The following is a 19849-nucleotide window of genomic DNA, read 5'->3' as shown; positions in this document are numbered from 1 at the left end:
ACAGGGCTTGATGTTCAGAAGGGTCCCAGCTTTGCCTTACTAACCTGCTCTTGCCATCTTGAAATTCTTAATTTTATCCTTGAGCTTGCATTTTATAAGTAAAATGCAGTGGGACAATGACTCCTGTGTATGAGCAGAAGTAATTTGTGCACCATACACGTTCACTCTATGTTTTGCCACTTGGTGCCCATGAATATAAAATTCCAGCAGGCCTATGATACATGGGCATTCAATAAGACCCATAACAAGCACAAGGTTAGTATGCTACATCTATGGCTGAGTAATTGGGGAAGCTTGCAATCCCTAAAGGCTATACTTTCTGCTGGAACCATAACTTGCTTAAAATGTAGAATAAAAGCAAATTATAAAATGTAAAAAAGTAAAATGTAAAATAAAATCATCTACTGATTAGGGAATCTGTGAAAGGGAAGGGCAATGGGAAGTACAAAGAGAGAAGAAAGATGCCTCATTTATGTCAAAAAGGACACACCGACGCAAGAACAGGTTTCAGTTTATACTGTAATGTTTGCCAACACGTCTTTACCTATTGGCCCATCTCCCCAGGCAAACATTTCCTGACACTGACCCACTAACCCAATTGACAAGATTAAGTTAATAAATTACCGCTGGATGGTGTGCAAAGTAGAGTTTTTGTCCTTGAATCAGAAAATATCGAAGTTTCCATCTCTTAAGGGAGCTACAATTCTTCAGCAAAGGTCCTTCCTTCAGGATTCTCTGAAAGATAGAAGTATAGTGTTGAATAATTAGGTCAAGTTGCAAAACCATATTACTTGTTCTGTCACATGGGAAGATGAGCTATCCGGAAGACCTGATCTCAGCTTCATATCTTCTAAATGGCCTGAAGATCAGGCAAGAAAAACGTTGTTAAAGCAGCAAAGACATTTCATGCGCTTGGATACCATGATCAAAATTATATAGGCTTCAGATTTCTTAGGAAAAGTAGCCCTATAACCACGGAGAATGTTCCCATGTGTGGTTTGGAGTAGAATGGAGGGTCATGAACACATCAACACATGAAGAGCATTTCTAAGGAAAGAACAAGTGGTAGGGAGAACGGCAGAGTTCAGTAAAGGCAGATTTTCCTGGAAGACTTTAGGTTGTGACTTTAGACAAGACCTTCCTCTCAAATCTTTCAGAGTGACCCTTTTCTGCCGACAAGCTTCCAATTTCTTCTCCACCCTTTCAGTATCAACCTCAAAGTCCTTACCTTGGCCTTTGATAGTACTCATGATTTGATCTTATGAAGGGAGGAGGCACATTTAAAAAGATAACCCAAAGATAACGCTTTTATTTTTCTGTCTTGCAATCTGATCACAGATTTTCCAATGACTTGCCGTGATTGGCTGACCCTAATCAAGCATAGAGTTTGCTTACCATTTTCACCATCATTATACATTAAAGGATACAGACCAACATGTAAAATTTCCATTTTGGAAAATCACTCACCTCCACCTAATAGTGACACCTAATAGTCTTTACATGGCAAACCTGACTCTAACAGCCATTTGAATGTGAGACTTCAATCTAAACAATTATTTGCCGCTTTTGTCTGTATACTGTTTCGTCCTCCATCCAATTACATCGTGGACAGTGCCTCTATATGTCAACTGTTAAGTCAGTTCATGAATAATCACTTTTTACCTGAGCCATCGTGATAACTTAATAGGAGATTTAAAGATTAATTATCCTATTCCTGACATGCACAAGAATGATGTCAGGAGTCAGAATGAAAAGAACAATAAGATCTGTGGGATGGGAGGAGGTTGCAGGGAAAGTGAGAAATTATATTGAAATGAAAAATGAGTCATCTTTGAGAAAACAACTGTTTAAGTTTTCACAGTGTATTATTCCTTTCCTTTCTTTGGCTCATAGTAAATACTCCCAATGATGGCATTTGCTTCTCTGTGTCCTAACCTTCTCACACCTATGCCATATATTCTTATATATCTGTTCACACTAAATTTTGTGATACCCAGGTGGTCACATACATACATTTCTATAAAAGGATTTAAGTAAAAATTATGATTACTCCAATTCCATATTTCTGAAACTACCCATTAGTTCTGCCCCACTCCCAAGTTATTTTGCTCTCTTAATTTTACAAATTGCCTTTAATGTTCTTATTGTGTCATATATTATGATCTCTGTACTAGCTGATTTTCTGGCTTTTGGTTGGATATTTCATCCTTTCTACCATTAACCATCTGAGACTTTGTAGCTCAGACTGGCAGGTATCCACAGAATTACATTCTCCCAACCTCTTCTAAGAGCTGCTTGTCCTGATAGAAAAACCCAGAAAACTATTCTGCATAGCTATTCAGAGCCCACATTCAATAAGCCCACTCCCACTGCCAACTCAAGGAACCCCAGTGAAATTCCACCTGCCAATGGATGTAGTGGGAGTTAGAATGGGATGAGTAGTTGGAGTACAGGAAGTTTTTAGGGAAGTGAGAAGGCTATTCTGCAAGATGTTGTAGTGGTGAATCCATGTCAAATCTCACAGAATTGACCACATAAAGAGTGAAGCCCAAAGCAAAATATGAAGTTAATAGTGATGTGTCAGTACTGGATCATCAGTTGTAACAAATGTGTAGCACTAATGTATGATGTTAATATTAGGGGAAATTGGGAGATGACAGAGTATAAGGGAATATGCTTTACTTTCCACTTAATTCTTTTGTGAATTTATAAGTGTTAAAAAAATATATCTGTTAATTCTTTGAAACACAGACCAGTATGAATAGACAAGGAAATCCTGAAAAAGAAGTGTAAGGGAACCAGCTGCTGTAAGATGTTTAAAACCTAGCCCATTCCTAAAAATTTACTTAAATGAAATCAGCATATGAAGGAGTTGAGATATGGAATCAGCCCAGATGTTCATCAACTGATAAGTGCATAAAGGAAAATGTAAAGTTCTCGCCTTGCATGCGCCAAGATTCCATATGGGTGCCAGTTTTAATCCCAACAGCCCTGCTTCCTATCCAGCTCCCTGCTTGTGGGCTGGGAAAGTAATCGAGGATGAACCAAAGCTTTGGGACCCTGCATCTGCTTAGGAGACCCGGATGAAGCTCCTGGCTCCTGGCTTCAAATCAGTGCAGCTCCGGCTGTTGCAGCCACTTGGGGAGTGAATCGATGGATGGAAGATTTTCCTCTCTGTTTCTCCTCCTCTCTGTATATCAGACTTTCCAATGACAGTAAAATAATTCTTAAAAAAGAAAAAGAAAAATGTGCTGTGACTATACAGTGGAATATCACTCATCTGTAAAAAGGAAAGATTCCTGTCTTTTGCAACAAAATGGATGTAACTGGAAACCATTATGCTAAGTGAAATAAGTTAGTCCCAAAAGGACAAATATTGTATTTTTTTCTGATTTGTAGTAACTAATATATAGAATATAAGAAAATGTACAGAAATTAAATAGATATAATATGATTTTTAAATGCCTTACTTAAACGGCAGAATGACAGGTGTGAGAAGGAGACAGGGAAGAGATGTCTTCATCTGCTGATTAACTTCCTAGAGGATCTCAATGGCCATACTGCAGTCAGGCTGAAGCCAGGATCCAGGAACTTCATCCTGTTTAATCATACTGGTGTTGTTTCCAGTCCTCGTTTACACTCCTGTGGGACTGTGCTCTTGCTACTGTTTGCTGGTTGAATATCATGGTTAATGTTAAATTGAACCTGTGATTATAGAGGAGACTTAAAATATACCTCTACAAATATTTAAGAAAAAATGAAAGGAAGGAGGGGAGATTAAGGGTGGGATAGGAGAGTGAGGGAAGTTTAGTTATTTTGATAGAACTGTACCTGTTAAGAATAAAATCTCTCTTAATGTTCAGAAAAGAAATTTTAAAAATCTAGTATATAGTTTTCCTTCTGTTGGGCACCTAGGCACCTCTCTTCAGCCTCCAGGAGTCTGGGGACTTGCCCTGGGGGCCAGAAGAGCGGAATGGGCCTGCAAGTTCCCAAATGTGTTTGGGTCCAAGGCAGGGATAGGGGAACGGGTGTTATGGCCCTAACTGGCATGCTGACCTGGTCTGCTGGCGGACTGGGCTTGGGACTCACTAATACGCTTGATTTCCAGCTGGCAGAGAGGTAGCCAAATTGCTGGTTAATGGTAGAAAGGATGAAATATCCAACCAAAAGCCAGAAAATCAGCTAGTACAGAGATCATAATATATGACACAATAAGAACATTAAAGGCAATTTGTAAAATTAAGAGCAAAATAACTTGGGAGCCCTGGAGGACTGGATCTGGGGTCTCAGGTGGGTGGGCACCTGTTTGCTTCAGCACTAAGAGGACTGAGTGGAGAAGTAATGAAGAAGTGAGGAGGCAGATTTGCTCCTCTACAATTTCCTGTAGGACTCCAGGTCTTCTTGTTCTGGTGCTTCAAAATAGTCACTGAAATAAGCAAAACTTAGCCTTTTCTTCCTAGCCTCTTCCTTCCTTCGACCCTAATAAAAAAATCATCACTCGGGCCCGGCGCGGTGGCGCAAGTGGTTAAAGGTCCTCGCCTTGCACGCCCGGGATCCCATATGGGCGCCGGTTCTATCCCGGCAGCCCCGCTTCCCTTCCAGCTCCCTGCCTGTGGCCTGGGAAAGCAGTCGAGGACGGCCCAAAGCCTTGGGAACCTGCACCCGCGTGGGAGATCCGGAAGAGGCTCCTGGCTTCGGACCGGCATAGTATCGGCCCGTTGCGCTCACTTGGACGGAAGATCTTCCTCTCTGTCTCTCCTCTCTGTATATCCGCCTTTCCAATGAAAAAATAATAAAAATAAATCTTTAAAAAAAAATCATCACTCTTTAAATTCCCTTCCTGGTACTTAAGAAGTGTTGTGTGTTTCGGCCCGCACCTATATTCTGCTGATGAATGACACCCAAGGACATCAACCGAACATTTGTCATGGTCCAGAAAAGGAGGACTTCATACATTGAGCATTGGATGGAACGTTTCATCCATCTTCTCTCAGCTTCTATTTGTGGACTGCATGTGTTGATAGGCCTATAAGACAACTAGAAAAAACTGCAGGTACATTGCCTGTCTCAAAGACAGAAGTGGAGAAGTGAAGAAGGAGAAACTGATAACACATGTGCTCGAATGTAACATTATGCCAGTTCAGCAAATTGTTTGAAGAAGCCTTGGGGCCTTCATGTTCATTGCCCTAAATGTTTACTTTCTGCCTTGTATGAGTTCTACCAAGATCATGGCCTTTTATTCATACAGCCTGTCATTGTTTATACACACCAAATTGTAAAATGATCTTTTGTTTGTCCCATGTTATTAAACTGGTCTCCTTTTCATGTACATGCTTTAAGCACAGGGCTGTCTATCAAATGCTCATAAAAAGATAATTGTTAACTGGAGAATTGCTAAGACCTAGTAGATAGGGTGGAGAAATGGAAGCCATAAGCCAGGTTGATACTGACCTCTAAGCAGCCATGTGCAAGTGCTGAGCAGTGTGTAGCTCATTTCATTTTTCAAGGCAAGTCGAAATTTTAAGTTTTCTTTTTCCTCTCTCACTTGATGTGTATATATAAAGTTTTGCAATTTTGAAATGTTAGCAACTAATTAAAAATTTAAAATCTACTTGAGGGCCTGACGCAGTAGCCTAGCGGCTAAAGTCCTTGGTTTGCATGTGCCAGGATCCCATATGGGCGCCGGTTCTAATCCCAGTGGCCCCGCTTCCCATCAGGCTCCCTTGCCTGTGGCCTGGGAAAGCAGTGGAGGACGGCCCAAAGCCTTGGGACCCTGCACCGACGCGGGAGACCCGGAAGAGGCTCTGCGTTCCTGGCTTTGGATTGGCTCAGTTCTGGCCTTTGTAGCTGCTTGGGGAGTGAAGCAGTGGACAGAAGATCTTCCTCTCTGTCTCTCCTCCTTTCTGTATATATGACTTTCCATAAAAATAAAAATTTAAAAAAATATTTTAAAAATGTCTTACTAGAGCCAAAAATGTGTGTGTGTGTGTGTGTGTGTGTGTGTGTGTGTGTGTGTGTACACATGTAAGTGTATACAGGCCAAGGTGACCTAAAGGCAACCAGATCACACTTGGGGAATTATACCTCTGCCCTGACAAAGAAGGCTGCAGCCTGGACATGTGACATGTATTAGCACATTGAGAGTGGATAAAATGTTATGTGGCTTCCGTATAGCAGGGAGAAAGTTTAGAATGTCTAGTAAGATCTCTTACACTGTAAACACAGGCTCTGTATCACCAACTCTGAACTTGTACAAATAATCAAATCTGAATCTCACAGAAAGAGACTGTCGACTTTTCCCCTCTAAATTCTGCTCCCCTTCACAAAAAAGAAAGAAAGAAAGAAAAACGTATCTACTAACCCAATTACTGCTAAAGAAGCCATTGTTTATTTGCAAATCCAATGAGCAGCCCCAAGCAGTCAGTATCAACAAACAGAAACTGGAAAAAAAAATCACTCTATTAATGGGTTACTTCCAGTCAATAAAATATGTGTATGGAAAATAACTGTTTCTTGCTTGGGGCTAGTAAACTGAACAAGGGCCAAGCAGAAAACTGGAAGTAACAAGCAAACATGTCTTGTAAAAGGAGTCGTCTAAGAGACAGCCCTTGTCTGTCCCCCAAGAGAGCTTGCACAGTGTTTTCCAGTCTGATCTTGTGTAGATAACATCTCATTACCCCCCTCAACACAATCAGCCTGCATGTCACTTCTCATTTTCAAGAAGCAAATCTGAGGCTTGAGTGTTTTTCTGCTACTTTGTACAAGGACCTGCAATTGCAAAATACTGGTGGACTTTGCGCTTCCTCTCTTTGTGACAAGGAAACGAGGAGTGCCTTGTTCATTTATTTTTTTACAAGACAGAGTGACTGCATAGCCCAACACAAGCAAACTTTGTTTAGTAGAGTGAGACCATAGAGAGCTAGGAATAAAAGCTATTCTGTGAGCAGTTATGAATAATCAATCCAATTCTAGAAGCTTCTTTCCAAGAGGCAAGTGGTAATCCTTATTTTCCTAAACATCTGGTAACTTATGTTGGACGAGAGGGCAGTTCTCTGTTTTCTTTAAGCGGCTGTCCAGGAACGACTGGAAGAGTAATTAGACTTCACATGAATACAGCACTTTGCAACAGATGGAGTGCTTTTACATTCACTGTCGACTCTTCCTTACAGTCCTCGGAAATAGGTAGTAAGAGGAATCTTCTAACTAAACTTTCTCACTCTAAACTTACATTATTTAAGTGACTTGCATATGTGTGTGTGTTTATCAAAGAACTTGAAAATTTCTCTCTGAACTAAGACTCTTCACGCTTGCTTTGTACTTTGAAGATGTTACACCCTCTTGAGGTTCAAATAAGTTGTCGAAGAATTTATCTTCAAAGTATATAAAAGGCAATGGGACTCCCTAGGGGAAATTTTGCTACATGACCACTTTTACAGGCTCATGGCTGTTACCTAAAATGAGAGACACCTGCAATCTTCCTGTGGGACTATCTGAGATGCTACAGATGGAGTGAAGTTCAGAAGGGTTGTAAAGTCCTTGTACATGCTGAAATACCCTGTTACTGCCTGATGCTTCTTATAACGAGAACACACTGCAGGCAGGCCTCCTAGTCTATAGATCCTGCCAGCTGGAACTATCCAACACTGGAACTCAAATAGCACCGTGCTATGTATTTCTACTCCCAAGGCTGTGTGTGCGTGTTTTTTTTTTTTTTTTTTGCTGTTGTTTTCTTTTCTTTTTTTTTTTTTTTTTTTTTTTGTAGTGGCAATGCGTTATTGTGCTAGGGAGTCTATTGTCTTGAGTTCAATCACTGCAAAGATCAATTGACTTTATTCAAAATAAGGAGGCATGATTGTAAGGTACACGCCATTCAGATCCTGTCCGCAGTGTTTACATGGAATGCTTGTGTACACAGTGGCAGCCCCTAGAGCTTTGCAAACCCTCCTATGGTTTCGTTTTGGATTCTTTTTGATAAGCAAGTCCAGAAATCCATTACTCCCAGAAAACCCTGCACCTTTGTACAGCGTGTGTAAATGAAGAGAATCAGCAATTCTTTTGTTCCATATTTATAAAATACAGTCCATAAAATATCTCAAAGAGCCTATAATGCAATGCAGTTTCACATATATGGACACACACACACATAATACTCCACCTGCCATTTAACTGGGAAAAGGCAAGTACACCTGCTGTTGTGATGTTTATGTTCCTCCCAAGTCCCTGAAGCCTCTAGTGTCTGCTGTGCCTGTTTCTCTGGGACTTGGTGGATTCTTGATTCATGCAGCTTTGGGAAATTTGTCATCGTCTTTTACACAGCCAAATTCCAATGTTCACCAAATCAGAGAGTATGCAAGCAGCATGATGTGCCTCCCTCCCTACCTGATATTAGCTCAGGGCTCTTCTATTTTAATTTCTCATGCTGCTCTTTAGGAAGGCCATATCCAGTTGGGAGATGATCCTGCCCCAGGTGGGAACTGGACTCCCCCAGTGCACACAGTTGGGGGCTCAGCTTTCTGCTTCTGATTCTTTTAGTCCCCCAAGCCTGGAACATCTATTGTCTTCACTTAAGGTGTGGGGTGATGAAACAAAGCTGTTTGCTGACAAAGGCCTGCCGAAGTGAATTCAGTGCCGCAGTGTTCAATTTGGTTACAGCTGATTTGGAAACTCGAAGTGTTTTCAAGCTCTAAGAAGGGTCAAACCCACCACCCTAGTGAGGGCTCTACATTTTCCAGGGTCCTTTTGACAGGATGGGAGACAGACAGACTGGCTCCAGCACTTACTAGCTGTGTGACCTTGGGCCAACCACTTAACCTCTCTGAGCCTCAATTTGCTTGTGTCATTATATGAGGGTACCCATGGAGCATATGCCTGCCACTCTGTGAGTTCCTTGATCCTTGTGTGTGGTAGAGGTAGGAACTAGTGCCATAGCTAGGATACTCCCTATGTGTCTGACTAAGGATCAATGCTTAAGGAAAAGTGTTAGCATGGCCAATTGACCCAGTTTTTCTTTGAACTTCTGCACTAAGACCTGGAGAAGTCATCTTCTATGACAGAGAAGCCAGATCTTTCTACTGTCCAGGTTTTCAAGTACTGAAGCTGCAAATTCCCCTCCTACTATTACTGTGTTTGTTAGTGAATTCAAAGAAGTTGAGAGCTATAGTATGCTTTTTCTTGTTAGGCCAAACTTTAACCAGCTCCTTGCCATATCATTCAAAAAATACACATGAACAAACGCATATATTCGTATCTTTTTTTCCTCATTGCATCCTAGCACTATGTACAGTGTTTTGGCTTTGATTCTTTACTCTTACTATATCATGGAACACTTCAACATTGATACCTACTGAGGGGTCTCATTTCTTTCTACAGCTGCATAGCATTCTAGACTATGGATCTGAGATGATTCCTTTAAAGGGTCTCCTATTGACGGATTATGACTTCAAAACATATTTTTATTGCAGATAGTACTATGAGAACTATACATAGGTGTCTTTTTGCACTTTTGTGAGTTCACTGACAAGATGGATATCAACAATTGGTGACCTTAAATCTAGTCTACTAAGACCATAAACCCCAAACACCCATGAGCTTGCTGGAGCGGGGCAGCAGAAACAACAACTTAGAAGCAAGGAATCTAATGAAAGGAACATTGTAAGTGGAACCTTAGCCTTTTGACCTGATCTCAAATCTTTCTACCACCTCCCCTTTCTTTCCTGCTCTCCAAAGTTTCTGAAGAACGGTGGAGACCACTAATTGCTGGGGAGTGGTATGGGAATGAGGTGAGCAATTCAGGCGCCAATGACAAAGTGCAGAAAGTGGTAATGTGGCTCTTAGTCGTTGATGTGCCGTTAGCGGCAGCCAGGAAGGGAGACGTGCTCTCCTGGACCTACACACAACTAGACCTGCGCACAACTTCGAATGATGGTTGTGCAGCCTTGAACAAGCCATTCCACTGTCAGCAGAGGCTACTAGTAAATGAATACAGCAGAAAACGAACTCTGGTGTTTATCATTCAAAGCTTATGCTCTTGCCGCAAAACTACCTTTAAATTTTCTGAGGTAACCCTACCTTTGCCCACTCCACCTATCAGAAATTATGAAAAGCTTTGGAAAAATTATGAAAAATAATGAGTGTACCTTACTCAGTGGCAGAAACAGGCTTAGGCAACTGACGATCCCATTTCAGGCCCTGAGGGACGTGAAGGTGCTCTCTAATGTTGGTCACCGAGTTGCATTTACAGTGGCAGTGAGTGCACTCTGGAGCATGCGCATAGTTCTGAGGCTCCAGGGAAATAGCATGACATGGGATGAGAGGAGATCATCAATAAGATGGACTGGCTCCAAAGTGGTATCAAAAAGAAATGATGGGGAAAAACTTTGGAAGTTTATACAGATAAATGATTCACAGGTAGGCTCCTTATAGAAGATCAAGTGTGTTCTGTAAATGCAGGAAACACAAGGAGGACTAGATATTTTAACTATGGGAAGAAGGATTTTGTTTTTCAACCCTGGGAGAAACAAAATTTAGAATCAAGAAATCCAGTGAAAGGACTGGGGAAAGTGAGAGCTTAGTTGGAGAGACCTCTTTTGTTGCAGCAGCCATTATTGTTGCCTAGAAAAAGAAGTTCTGTGGTTTCACAAAGTCCCAAAAGGAGTATTTTGGACTCTGGTCTTCAACTTTGTATATAGACCAGAACACAAGTAGGTTATCTAGTGCCACTGATTTATAAAAACAACAGAGGAATGCCTGCTTCCAACGGCCTCTTCCCAGGACAGATGAAGGTTCTTCTAATAGTCTGTAGTGCTTCTTTCCTCCAGGACACTTCCCCTACTGCTTCTAATCCTAAACTTCCACCACCAAGCCTATGCCTCTTTCATTTGAGTCATCTGTTAGATCAATGGCTGCTAGTCTGAATCTGGTGATGGTCCTCATTAGAAACCCCAGCAATTTCTTTTCTTATATTCTCTTCAATCTCCCTCCCTCCAAAGGAATAGAGTTGTTTCTGGCTGACAAATGCCTGCTATTTGCCCTTGCTTTGCATGTATTATCTCACCTAATGTCCAGAGCAATGGTCCTTCGAGGGAGGTGGAGAAGTTGAGCTTGCAGAGATTAAGTGACAAGTCCCAAGTCACAATGAGTTTGAATTTGATCCTTGATCTCTGACTCCACTGACTTCCCCACCCCCAATACCAAACATCAAATCATGATATGACTAGGGGGTCATATAACAATGGGGGTCACTTTGATTCACATCACTTCCTCTTAGAGACCAGTATTTTACCTAGTAGCAAAAACTATGAGCTACAAGTGTCTGCACATTTCCTCTTGGTTTAGCTGCATTTCTTTATATACTTTTCTTGTGTAGAATTGACACATAATTTTGGAAATTTGTAGGGTCCAATGTGCTATTTTGAGAGGTATATATATTGCGTAATGATCAATTTGAAGTAATTAGCATATTTATCAGCTCAAACATCAATTCTTTGTGGTACAACCCTCTCTTAGCTATTTTGAAATATATAATGCACTATAGTTAACTGTAGTCAGTCACCCTTTTGTGCTATAGAAAGAACTTATTCTTTCTAATTGGAAGCATTGTACCCATCAATCAACCTCTTTCCATCCTACTTCTCCACCCTCCCAGCCTCTAGTAACCACTATTACACTCTCTACTTGTATGCATCTTTATACTTTTTTCTCTGTGTGTGATTTCCTTATAATGAGCCACCCATATTTCAAAGCCTAATTGCTCCTTCCCTGCCATGCTGTGATAGAACTGTGCCATCATTGCTGGTAAAGAAGTATGATAGCCAAGTGCACCACTGGCAGATATCCTCTTGCTTTAATGAAGGCAAAACCATGCTGAACCCAAAGGAAAATTCGTCTCTGACCTGGATGGCTTCTAGTAATAAAGAAAATAATAACTTGGCCATACAACTAGAGAACAAAAGTATCCCACAAGGTTTTTACTGGAAAAGACTGAGAACACCACTTTTACTTTTGCCTCCCTATCCCAGGAACCACTTTCCACAGCTTGCTCAGCTGCTTTATCCTAAGACCCACTGCTGCCCTTTTCACAGCCTTGGACCTTCATTGTTTTTTTCTGTTTGTTTGTTTCATTTTGTTTTGTTTTTTTTCCTGTTGAAACACCATCCAGTTCTACAGTTCTTTTCTACTTCTCCCTGCAGGAAGACACCTGATAAAATTACAACTCCCTCCACTCATCTCCAGCCAGGCTTTGGATAAAGGATTAAGGCTGCTTGATTCTTAAGTGGCTACTAACTACACTAATCAAACCCTAACACTCATTGGCCAGAGCTTCAAACAAGACTGTTACCATCTGGATTTGCTGCTGTTCATCTTTTCATGGCCTCTCCCGAAAGGGGAAGGGGGCCAGAAAAGTACAAACTAAGGCAGAGGAAAAGAGAGGAAGGAAGAGTTCAATGGTGTTACAACTTAATATCAGAGGCTGAGAAGGGGAAGGAGGAAAAATAGAAAAGAAATATGAACAGGATGCGCATGTTACATAGGAGGGCTTACATGAGTAGCATTAAATATGAATAGACTTGTAAAGAACATGAAATACTCCTTTTCCTACTAAAAATGCTCAGAATTTCCACTAATCCTGGAACCTCTGAGCCACCACTTTCTCAGCTCTGATTCTGGGCCCTCGACAACCTGGGCAGCTTCCTGATTGGACTTGCGAGGAAGAAGGCAGCAATGACTCAAATGGCAAAAGAAGGATCATCAAAAGGGATCTGAAGGATACCTACTCTTGAATCCCCCCACACAAACAAACAATAAAAAGTTGTCCTGAGGGAAGAGGAAAGGGCTATCATTTTATTGGAAAGAGAGTCTTAGAAACAGGACATATGAGGCAGGCATTGAGTACAGTGGTTAAATGCCACTTTGGAATATCTAAATTCCATAAAAGCACCCTGGAGGGCAACAGTGATGGCTGAGGTACTTGCGTCCCTACTACACACGTAGGAGATCCAGACAGAGTTCCCAGCTCTTTGACTTCTGCCTGGTCCAGTCTCAGCTGTTGAGGGTATTTGAAGAGTAAGCCAATGGATGAAACACACCTCTCTTTCAATACATTTTAAAAATGTAAAAGAGCAAGGTACAAAGAAGGAAAGGAGCAGGAGCAAATTCAGTATGTAAACAATTCACCAGTAGCAATATGCACCCATCAAGATTGAACCACAGGGAAATAGAGATACAGCTATTTCGTTTGTCTCTCCATAAATACTATGAAAATCGTGTTCTCATAAGGCTGGCATCTGATAGCCACACTTTTTCTGAAATAGCCTGCCATATACACCATGCACATTAGTGCTAATACTCAAAAACATTTTTGTAAGATGGATATTTTCACCCTCATACTGAAGATAAAGCAGTGAAGCTCAGAAGAGACAAAAACTGCTTCTCCAAGGTCAAATACAATCACAAAGGATGACTTTGATTTAATATCTGATTCCAAAGCCTACACACATTCCTACCCATTTTACCATACACAATGCCTTTCTATCTTAGAAAGATGAGGGTTGATTTGAGGTGAGAGAAAGAGAATGAATAGTTTGCAAGACCATACGAGATTGGAACGATCCCATTTCTGAGTTTTCATTAGGAGTATTTGAACATGGGCAACAATATGGCACATGAGACAGACTTAATGGGCTCTAAATTCCACAGTTTGGCACCTGCTGTGTGAACAAATCACATCGCTTTCCTAGCTAGGAACTGTGGGTAATCACATGGACATTTAGTACTTGATTCATCAAGGAAAGTCGAGACATAAAAGAGATTACAGCTATTAATATCACTTGCTCTGTTAGCAAAATGTTTCCTCCTATCACATTGAAGACTGCCTAGCTAGCCTATAGGCCCAGGAACAGAAATTATTTCAAAACCAAGCAGGTGAGCAAGACAAACTTTAGCATAACATTATTTTGGTAAATCATAAATATATGTCATAGCTGAGTTATGCGTGGCAGGTACAGTGCTCTCAGAGTCACAACTTCTCCATGGTAGGTACCTAATAAATATTTTTAAGGTGAAACTGAATGAAGAAAAATACCAAGAGAAGACAATGAGAAAAGATGTTCTTGGATATTTGGGAACCCATTGCCTATGAACTGGCTCCTAAAAGCCAGTTATGGGAAATACATAGAAGCTCTTATATACCCAAGCACATATATTCAAGCAAAAACCAATTTAGTATACTGAAAGTGACATAGATTTTGGACTCAGATAAACCTCAATTTGAAACCCCTTTAATATATTAGGTGTTTTCTTGGGCAAGTCATTTAACTTACAGACCGCAGCATTACATCTGACACACACAATGACATTTGACTCTCAGTAAAGATTAAGATAATGAACAGAAGCGTCTAGTGTAAATGCACTCCACATTTCTTCTCAGCTTCTGTGAATACAGTGATCAACTCTTTGGACCCCTAAGTTGAAACACAAAGCTTTATCAAGTGTGAGCGTGTGTGCATGATATCGGGGACTCAGTTTGAAATCTGTATTGTGTATCAAATTTTAGGGTGCATTTTACATGTTAATAATCCAAGCTCAGCCTGTCTTTGCCATACAAGTTACAGCGCTTTTAAGTTTGTGAGTTAGTTTATGTAAGTAGAGACTCTCTCTGCCCCAAATGCAGACCGAGGATCGCTGGGAAAGGAAACAGACTATAAACAGAAAACAAGTTTAAGTTTCTAGAAGAACATGTGCCCGCTGTCCCTACAAAGACACTCACAGTGCTGTGACTTATGAACTCCCCAGAAGACAAAAACAACAACAAAAGAACATCAGAAAAGCTTCCCAATGATAGATGCGAAGATTGAAGGTACGATAAAAGAAATGTTGTTTAAAGCCTGGAAGAGAAGCCCGTGTTAGAACAAGTGCTGATTACAATGGCTAACAGCGAATGCAAACATTTGTATGTCTTTCAATGTACAGCAAAAAATGTCAAATGTAATGCTCTTTAAAAGTGTATCTTAAAACACTGAGGCAATTTTTGAAAGCCCAAAGGAATAACCCAGTTGTGAATACTTTCTGGGGCCAGCACCACGACATAGTAAGCTAAGTTTCCACCTGTGGCAGTGGCATACAATATGGGCTCTGATTTGTGTCTTAGTGGTTCCACTTCAATCCAGTTCCCTACAAAGTCAAATAGCACGCTTGGAAGCCAGAAAACCAGCTAACTGATAACTTGAAACTAGGTGTGGACAGAGACAACGCTTCTTAAGTGAATGTCCAGCCGAGACAGCGAGAGAAGAGGTAAGGGTAAAGCTGTCAGTGAGGGAACTTCAGTGTTTAATGTGTAAAACCTTTTCCTGTGGGGGAAAAAGTTTCAAGCACACATTTTCCATGAAGCTTAAAGCGTTTCATGCACTCTTCCTGATTTTTCATTTTCACATCTCACCAAGGCAGTTGAGGAAGTAGATTAATAACTTATCGCCTCAATAGACGCACTTAGAGTGCTTTCCTGTCCCCAGACTTAAAATGTAGTAAAGTGTCATATTTTCTCAAAAACATCCATTTCTAAGAATGTCAAATTCTGTTACAGATCACATTCATTTTGTGTTATTGTCACTTCTATGCTTTTTCTTTCCAAACGTGTGTAGATTCGTATTAGCTTAGGTGTAAACCCTTGACTAGATTGATACAAATAAAAAGGATCAAAATGATGCTATTTTCCTGGGCCAAAATGCTTTCAGGGTTTCGCTGATGGAATTCAATAAAGAATGTTGAAAAAGCTCAATGATAATATTTTACTTTCAAGATCTGTATTCTAAAAGTGGTTTTCGAATTAGGCTGCTTAATTGCCTCAAAATAAATGTCACAAGGTTATTTCTTCACATATTAAACAACCTAGAGCAACTAACAGCTAAAAAAATCCGTAAAGTGTACATTTTTTCAAGTCTTAAGAGGGGTATTCTGCTTAAATTGGGTTCTTTGCCTGAGACTAAAATGTAATACACTCTATTTTCTGAACAAACTATCAAGTCACTCAGGCATATATAGTCATATTTAAGTGAAGCATAAGGCGTGTTCTAAAAGCCAAACATAAATGGATTTTGATTAGTTATGCCACAACTGAGATCTGATTGTTGCAAAATCCCAAACAGACAGCCCTGCCTGCTAAACATCTTGATGATAGGGGCTTTAAAACTCCAGGCTTAGCTTAGCATTAGGTACCCAGTTACCAAGAAAAAACAAAATTTCAGGGCATACGTACCTGGGGAAAGGTTTCCAAGCTCTCTCAGGTTTCTGGAAAAGTTCAGTTTCTAGTGGTGATAGGACTGAGTCATCAGGTTCTTGTTGGAGACCATGTGTAACACATGCCAAGCACCAGCTACACTGACTTCTCTCAAATAGCCATTTACCTCATGTATCCTTATTTCTACAAAGGCCACTGAATGAGACTTTGTCTAGCTCATCTGCTGGCAGCAGTTTTATACACCTGTAAATGAGATTTTCAAAAGTTCAAGGAAAATGTGTACTATGACAAAACTATACAGATTTCAAGATTTTGACACCAAGACCAATTTATAATTTAAAGCCATTTTCCATGAACTTTTTGAAGTGTCCTTGGACAGTAACATTATCACAGAAGAGACATCCCAGCACCTTTGATTTAGTTTGTTGGGTAGAAAAGTACTGATTATGTTTACACTCAAGGGGAAGGGATTCCACAAAAGGGTGACCACCAGGACGTGGGGTCAGTGGAGTGCTTGCACAACGCAGCAATCATCTTGCCCACTAGTAATTCTAAATTTTTCAGATTACATCCTCCCATTTCCCTCATGACATCTTTACGCTAGATATATTTTTAAACATATGTTATGGGCCTGGCGCAATGGCTCAGTGGCTAAATTCTCACCTTGCAAGCACAGGGATCCCATGTGGGCACTGGTGCATAGCCCAGCTGCTCTACTGCCCATCCTGCTCGCTTCCTGCTTGGGAAAGCAGTAGAGGATGGCCCAAAGCCTTGGCACCTTATATCTGCAGGGAGACCTGGAAGAGACTCCTGGCTTCTGACTTCAAATAGGCTCAGCTCCAGCCATTGTGGCTATTATTTGGGGGTTTTAGTTTTGAAATAATTATAGATTTTCAGGAAAGAAGTGCACAGGGAGGTCTCATGCACCCTTCTATAAATTCTTCCACTATTAACATCTTGAATAACTAGAGTACAATATCACATGTAGGAGATCATCATTGGTTCAATCTACAGAGCTTATTCAGATTTCACAATTTAAACACATTCACTGTGTGTATGTGGTATGTGTGTAGCTCTATGAAATGTTACCGTGTGTGTGTGTTTTTTTTAAGATTTATTTATGTTTATTGGAAAGGCAGATATACAGAGAGGAGGAGAGACAGAGAGGAAGACCTTCCGCCAACAGATTTCACTCCCCACGTGGCCGCAATGGCCAGAGATGAGCCAATGTGAAGCCAGCAGCCAGAAGTTTCTTCCTGGTCTCCCACATGGGTGCAGGGTGCCAGAGCTTTGGGCCGTTCTCCACTGCTTTCCCAGGCCAGAGCAGGGAGCTGGATGGGAAGTGGAGCTGCTGGGATTAAAACCGATGCCCACATGGGATCCTGGTGCATTCAAGGTGAGGAGTTTAGCCGCTAGGCCACCAAGCTGGGCCCCATATGTGTGTTTTTGAGTAACCATTACAATAATCAAGATACTGGGCTACATCAAAACAAGACTACCCATGTTACCCTGCACAGTCACGGTCCACCCTTTTACTCATCCTACTGTCCCCAGCCAACTCCATCAGCACGAGCATCACTAACCGGGGGCAACCACAAATCTAATCTCCATATCTGTAACTTATTATTTTCCAACTGTTATATAAATGGAATCAATCCATATGCATCCTTTTGAGGTTTGCATTTTACACTCAGCATAATTTCCTTGCAGTTTTTATCAGTGATGATTTACTGCTAAATAGTATTCCACGGCTTGTGTATAAAATAATTAGTTCAACCATTTACCCAAATAAAGGGCATTTAGGTAGCTTCTAGTGTTTGTTCATAATGGGCAAAGTTGCTAGGAATATTTGTGTGCATAATTTCAGCGTTAAAATAAGTTCTCATTTCTCTGAAATATATACCAAAAATGTAATTTCTTGGTTGTGGGATAAATTCATTTTTAAAAAAGATTTATTTATTTTTATTGGAAATGCGGATATACAGAGAGGAGAGGCAGAGAGGAAGATCTTCCTTCTGATGATTCATTCCTCAAGCAGCCACAACGGCTGGAGATGAGCCAATCCGAAGCCAGGAGCCAGGAGCTCTTCCGGTCTCCCATGTGGGTGCAGGGTCCAAGGGCTTTGGGCCGTCCTCGACTACTTTCCCAGGCCACAAGCAGGGAGCTGGATGGGAAGTGGGACCGTCGGAATTAGAACCAGTGCCCATATGAGATCCTGGCTTATTCAAGTCGAGGACTTTAACCACTACACTATCACACCGGGCCCGATAAATCCATTTTTAATCCTTAAAAGAAGCTGCCAATTAATTTTTTCCATAGTGACTGAATTATCTTAAACTCCATCAGCAGTATATAAGTGTTATAGCTTCTTTACATCTTCTCCAGCATTTTTGGTGCTAATAGATGTGTAGCGATGTCTTCTTATCATTTTACCTTGCAATTGCCTATTGGATAATGATGTTAAATATCTCGTCATGCGTATATTCCCTTCGAATGAACTGTTTCTGTGGATATTTTCTCACTGGATTAAAAAAATGGTTTATTCATCTATTTTTTTTACGTATTTGATTGGTAGAGATGCTGGCAGACAGAGCTAAAACTAGAGAGAGATCTTTTAGCAGCTGCTTTACTCTGCATGCCAGCAGCAGCCATGCAAAAGCCAGGAATCCAGACACAACCTAAGTCACCCACATGGGGGAATGGATCCAAATGCTTGAGCATCATCTGCTGCTCCCAAGGAAGCACATTAGCAAGAATGTGGACCTGGAAGCGGGCTAAATTTCTGGCACATTACCTTGGTTTGTAGCAATATTTGACCAATTCTTACTATATGCCCAATAATCCTTTGTGTGCAAGGCAGATAGAGAGTTTAAATGGCTTACTTGGATTTCCAGTGGGAAATTATTTCAGGAATTGGGAGGCAGAGACAGTAACCCATCCTGTCTCTCTCTATATTTTTTTTACCCAAAATCATTCCGGATGTAAATATTGCTTTCTTTCAAAGGATGACTTAAAGGTGACCTAAAAATAACTTAAGTACTGAGTAAACTACCCTCACACCAATCCAGCTCCAGATAAATATGGTGCAAAGTTTATTTGGGATTCTTAAGCCAAAACATCAACAAAGATCTTTTGACCCATTGTTATATGAAAAACAAATAGATCTCCAGCCACCTGCACAACTCAAATTCAAGAGATGTTTTTGTCAATAGAGAAATGTGGAATAGAAATTAGGTATCTGACCCAGGCGATATACTTTTTCATGGTTGGGTGTGCGTCTTTTTTTCTTTTAAGATTTATTTATTTTTATTGGAAAGGTGGATATACAGAAAGGTGAAGAGACAGAAAGGAAGATCTTCTGTCCAATGATTCACTCCCCAAGTGGCCACAATGGCTGGAACTGAGCCAATCTGAAGCCAGGAGCCAGGAGCTTGTTCCGGGTCTCCCATGTGGGTGCAGGGTCCCAATGCTTTGGGCCATCTTCAACTACTTTCCCAGGCCACAAGCAGGAAAATTGATGGGAAGTGGGGCCACCAGGATTAGAACCAGCGACCATATGGGATTCAGGCGCATTCAAGGTGAGGACTTTAGCCACTATGCTATCGTGGTGGGCCCTGG

The 19849-nt window shown here is 40.9% G+C and overlaps 1 protein-coding gene across 1 annotated transcript in view; it reads right to left on the bottom strand.

Moving 5' to 3' along the window:
- Positions 1-19849, bottom strand: part of DGKK (diacylglycerol kinase kappa) — a 98052-nt gene that overhangs the window by 52905 nt on the left and 25298 nt on the right. The window contains exon 3 of the mRNA XM_041001563.1: positions 625-735. Within this exon, the coding sequence (XP_040857497.1) occupies positions 625-735 (111 nt within the window). The remainder of the gene's footprint in view (positions 1-624; positions 736-19849) is intronic.

The sequence above is a fragment of the Ochotona curzoniae genome, unplaced genomic scaffold, assembly GCF_017591425.1.
Source record: "Ochotona curzoniae isolate NIBS_2020 unplaced genomic scaffold, NIBS_Ocur_1.0 contig_1274, whole genome shotgun sequence".
Classification (NCBI taxonomy): domain Eukaryota; kingdom Metazoa; phylum Chordata; class Mammalia; order Lagomorpha; family Ochotonidae; genus Ochotona; species Ochotona curzoniae.
The sequence above is the reverse complement of the archived record's forward strand: the minus strand, read 5'-3'. Positions and strand labels throughout refer to the sequence as shown.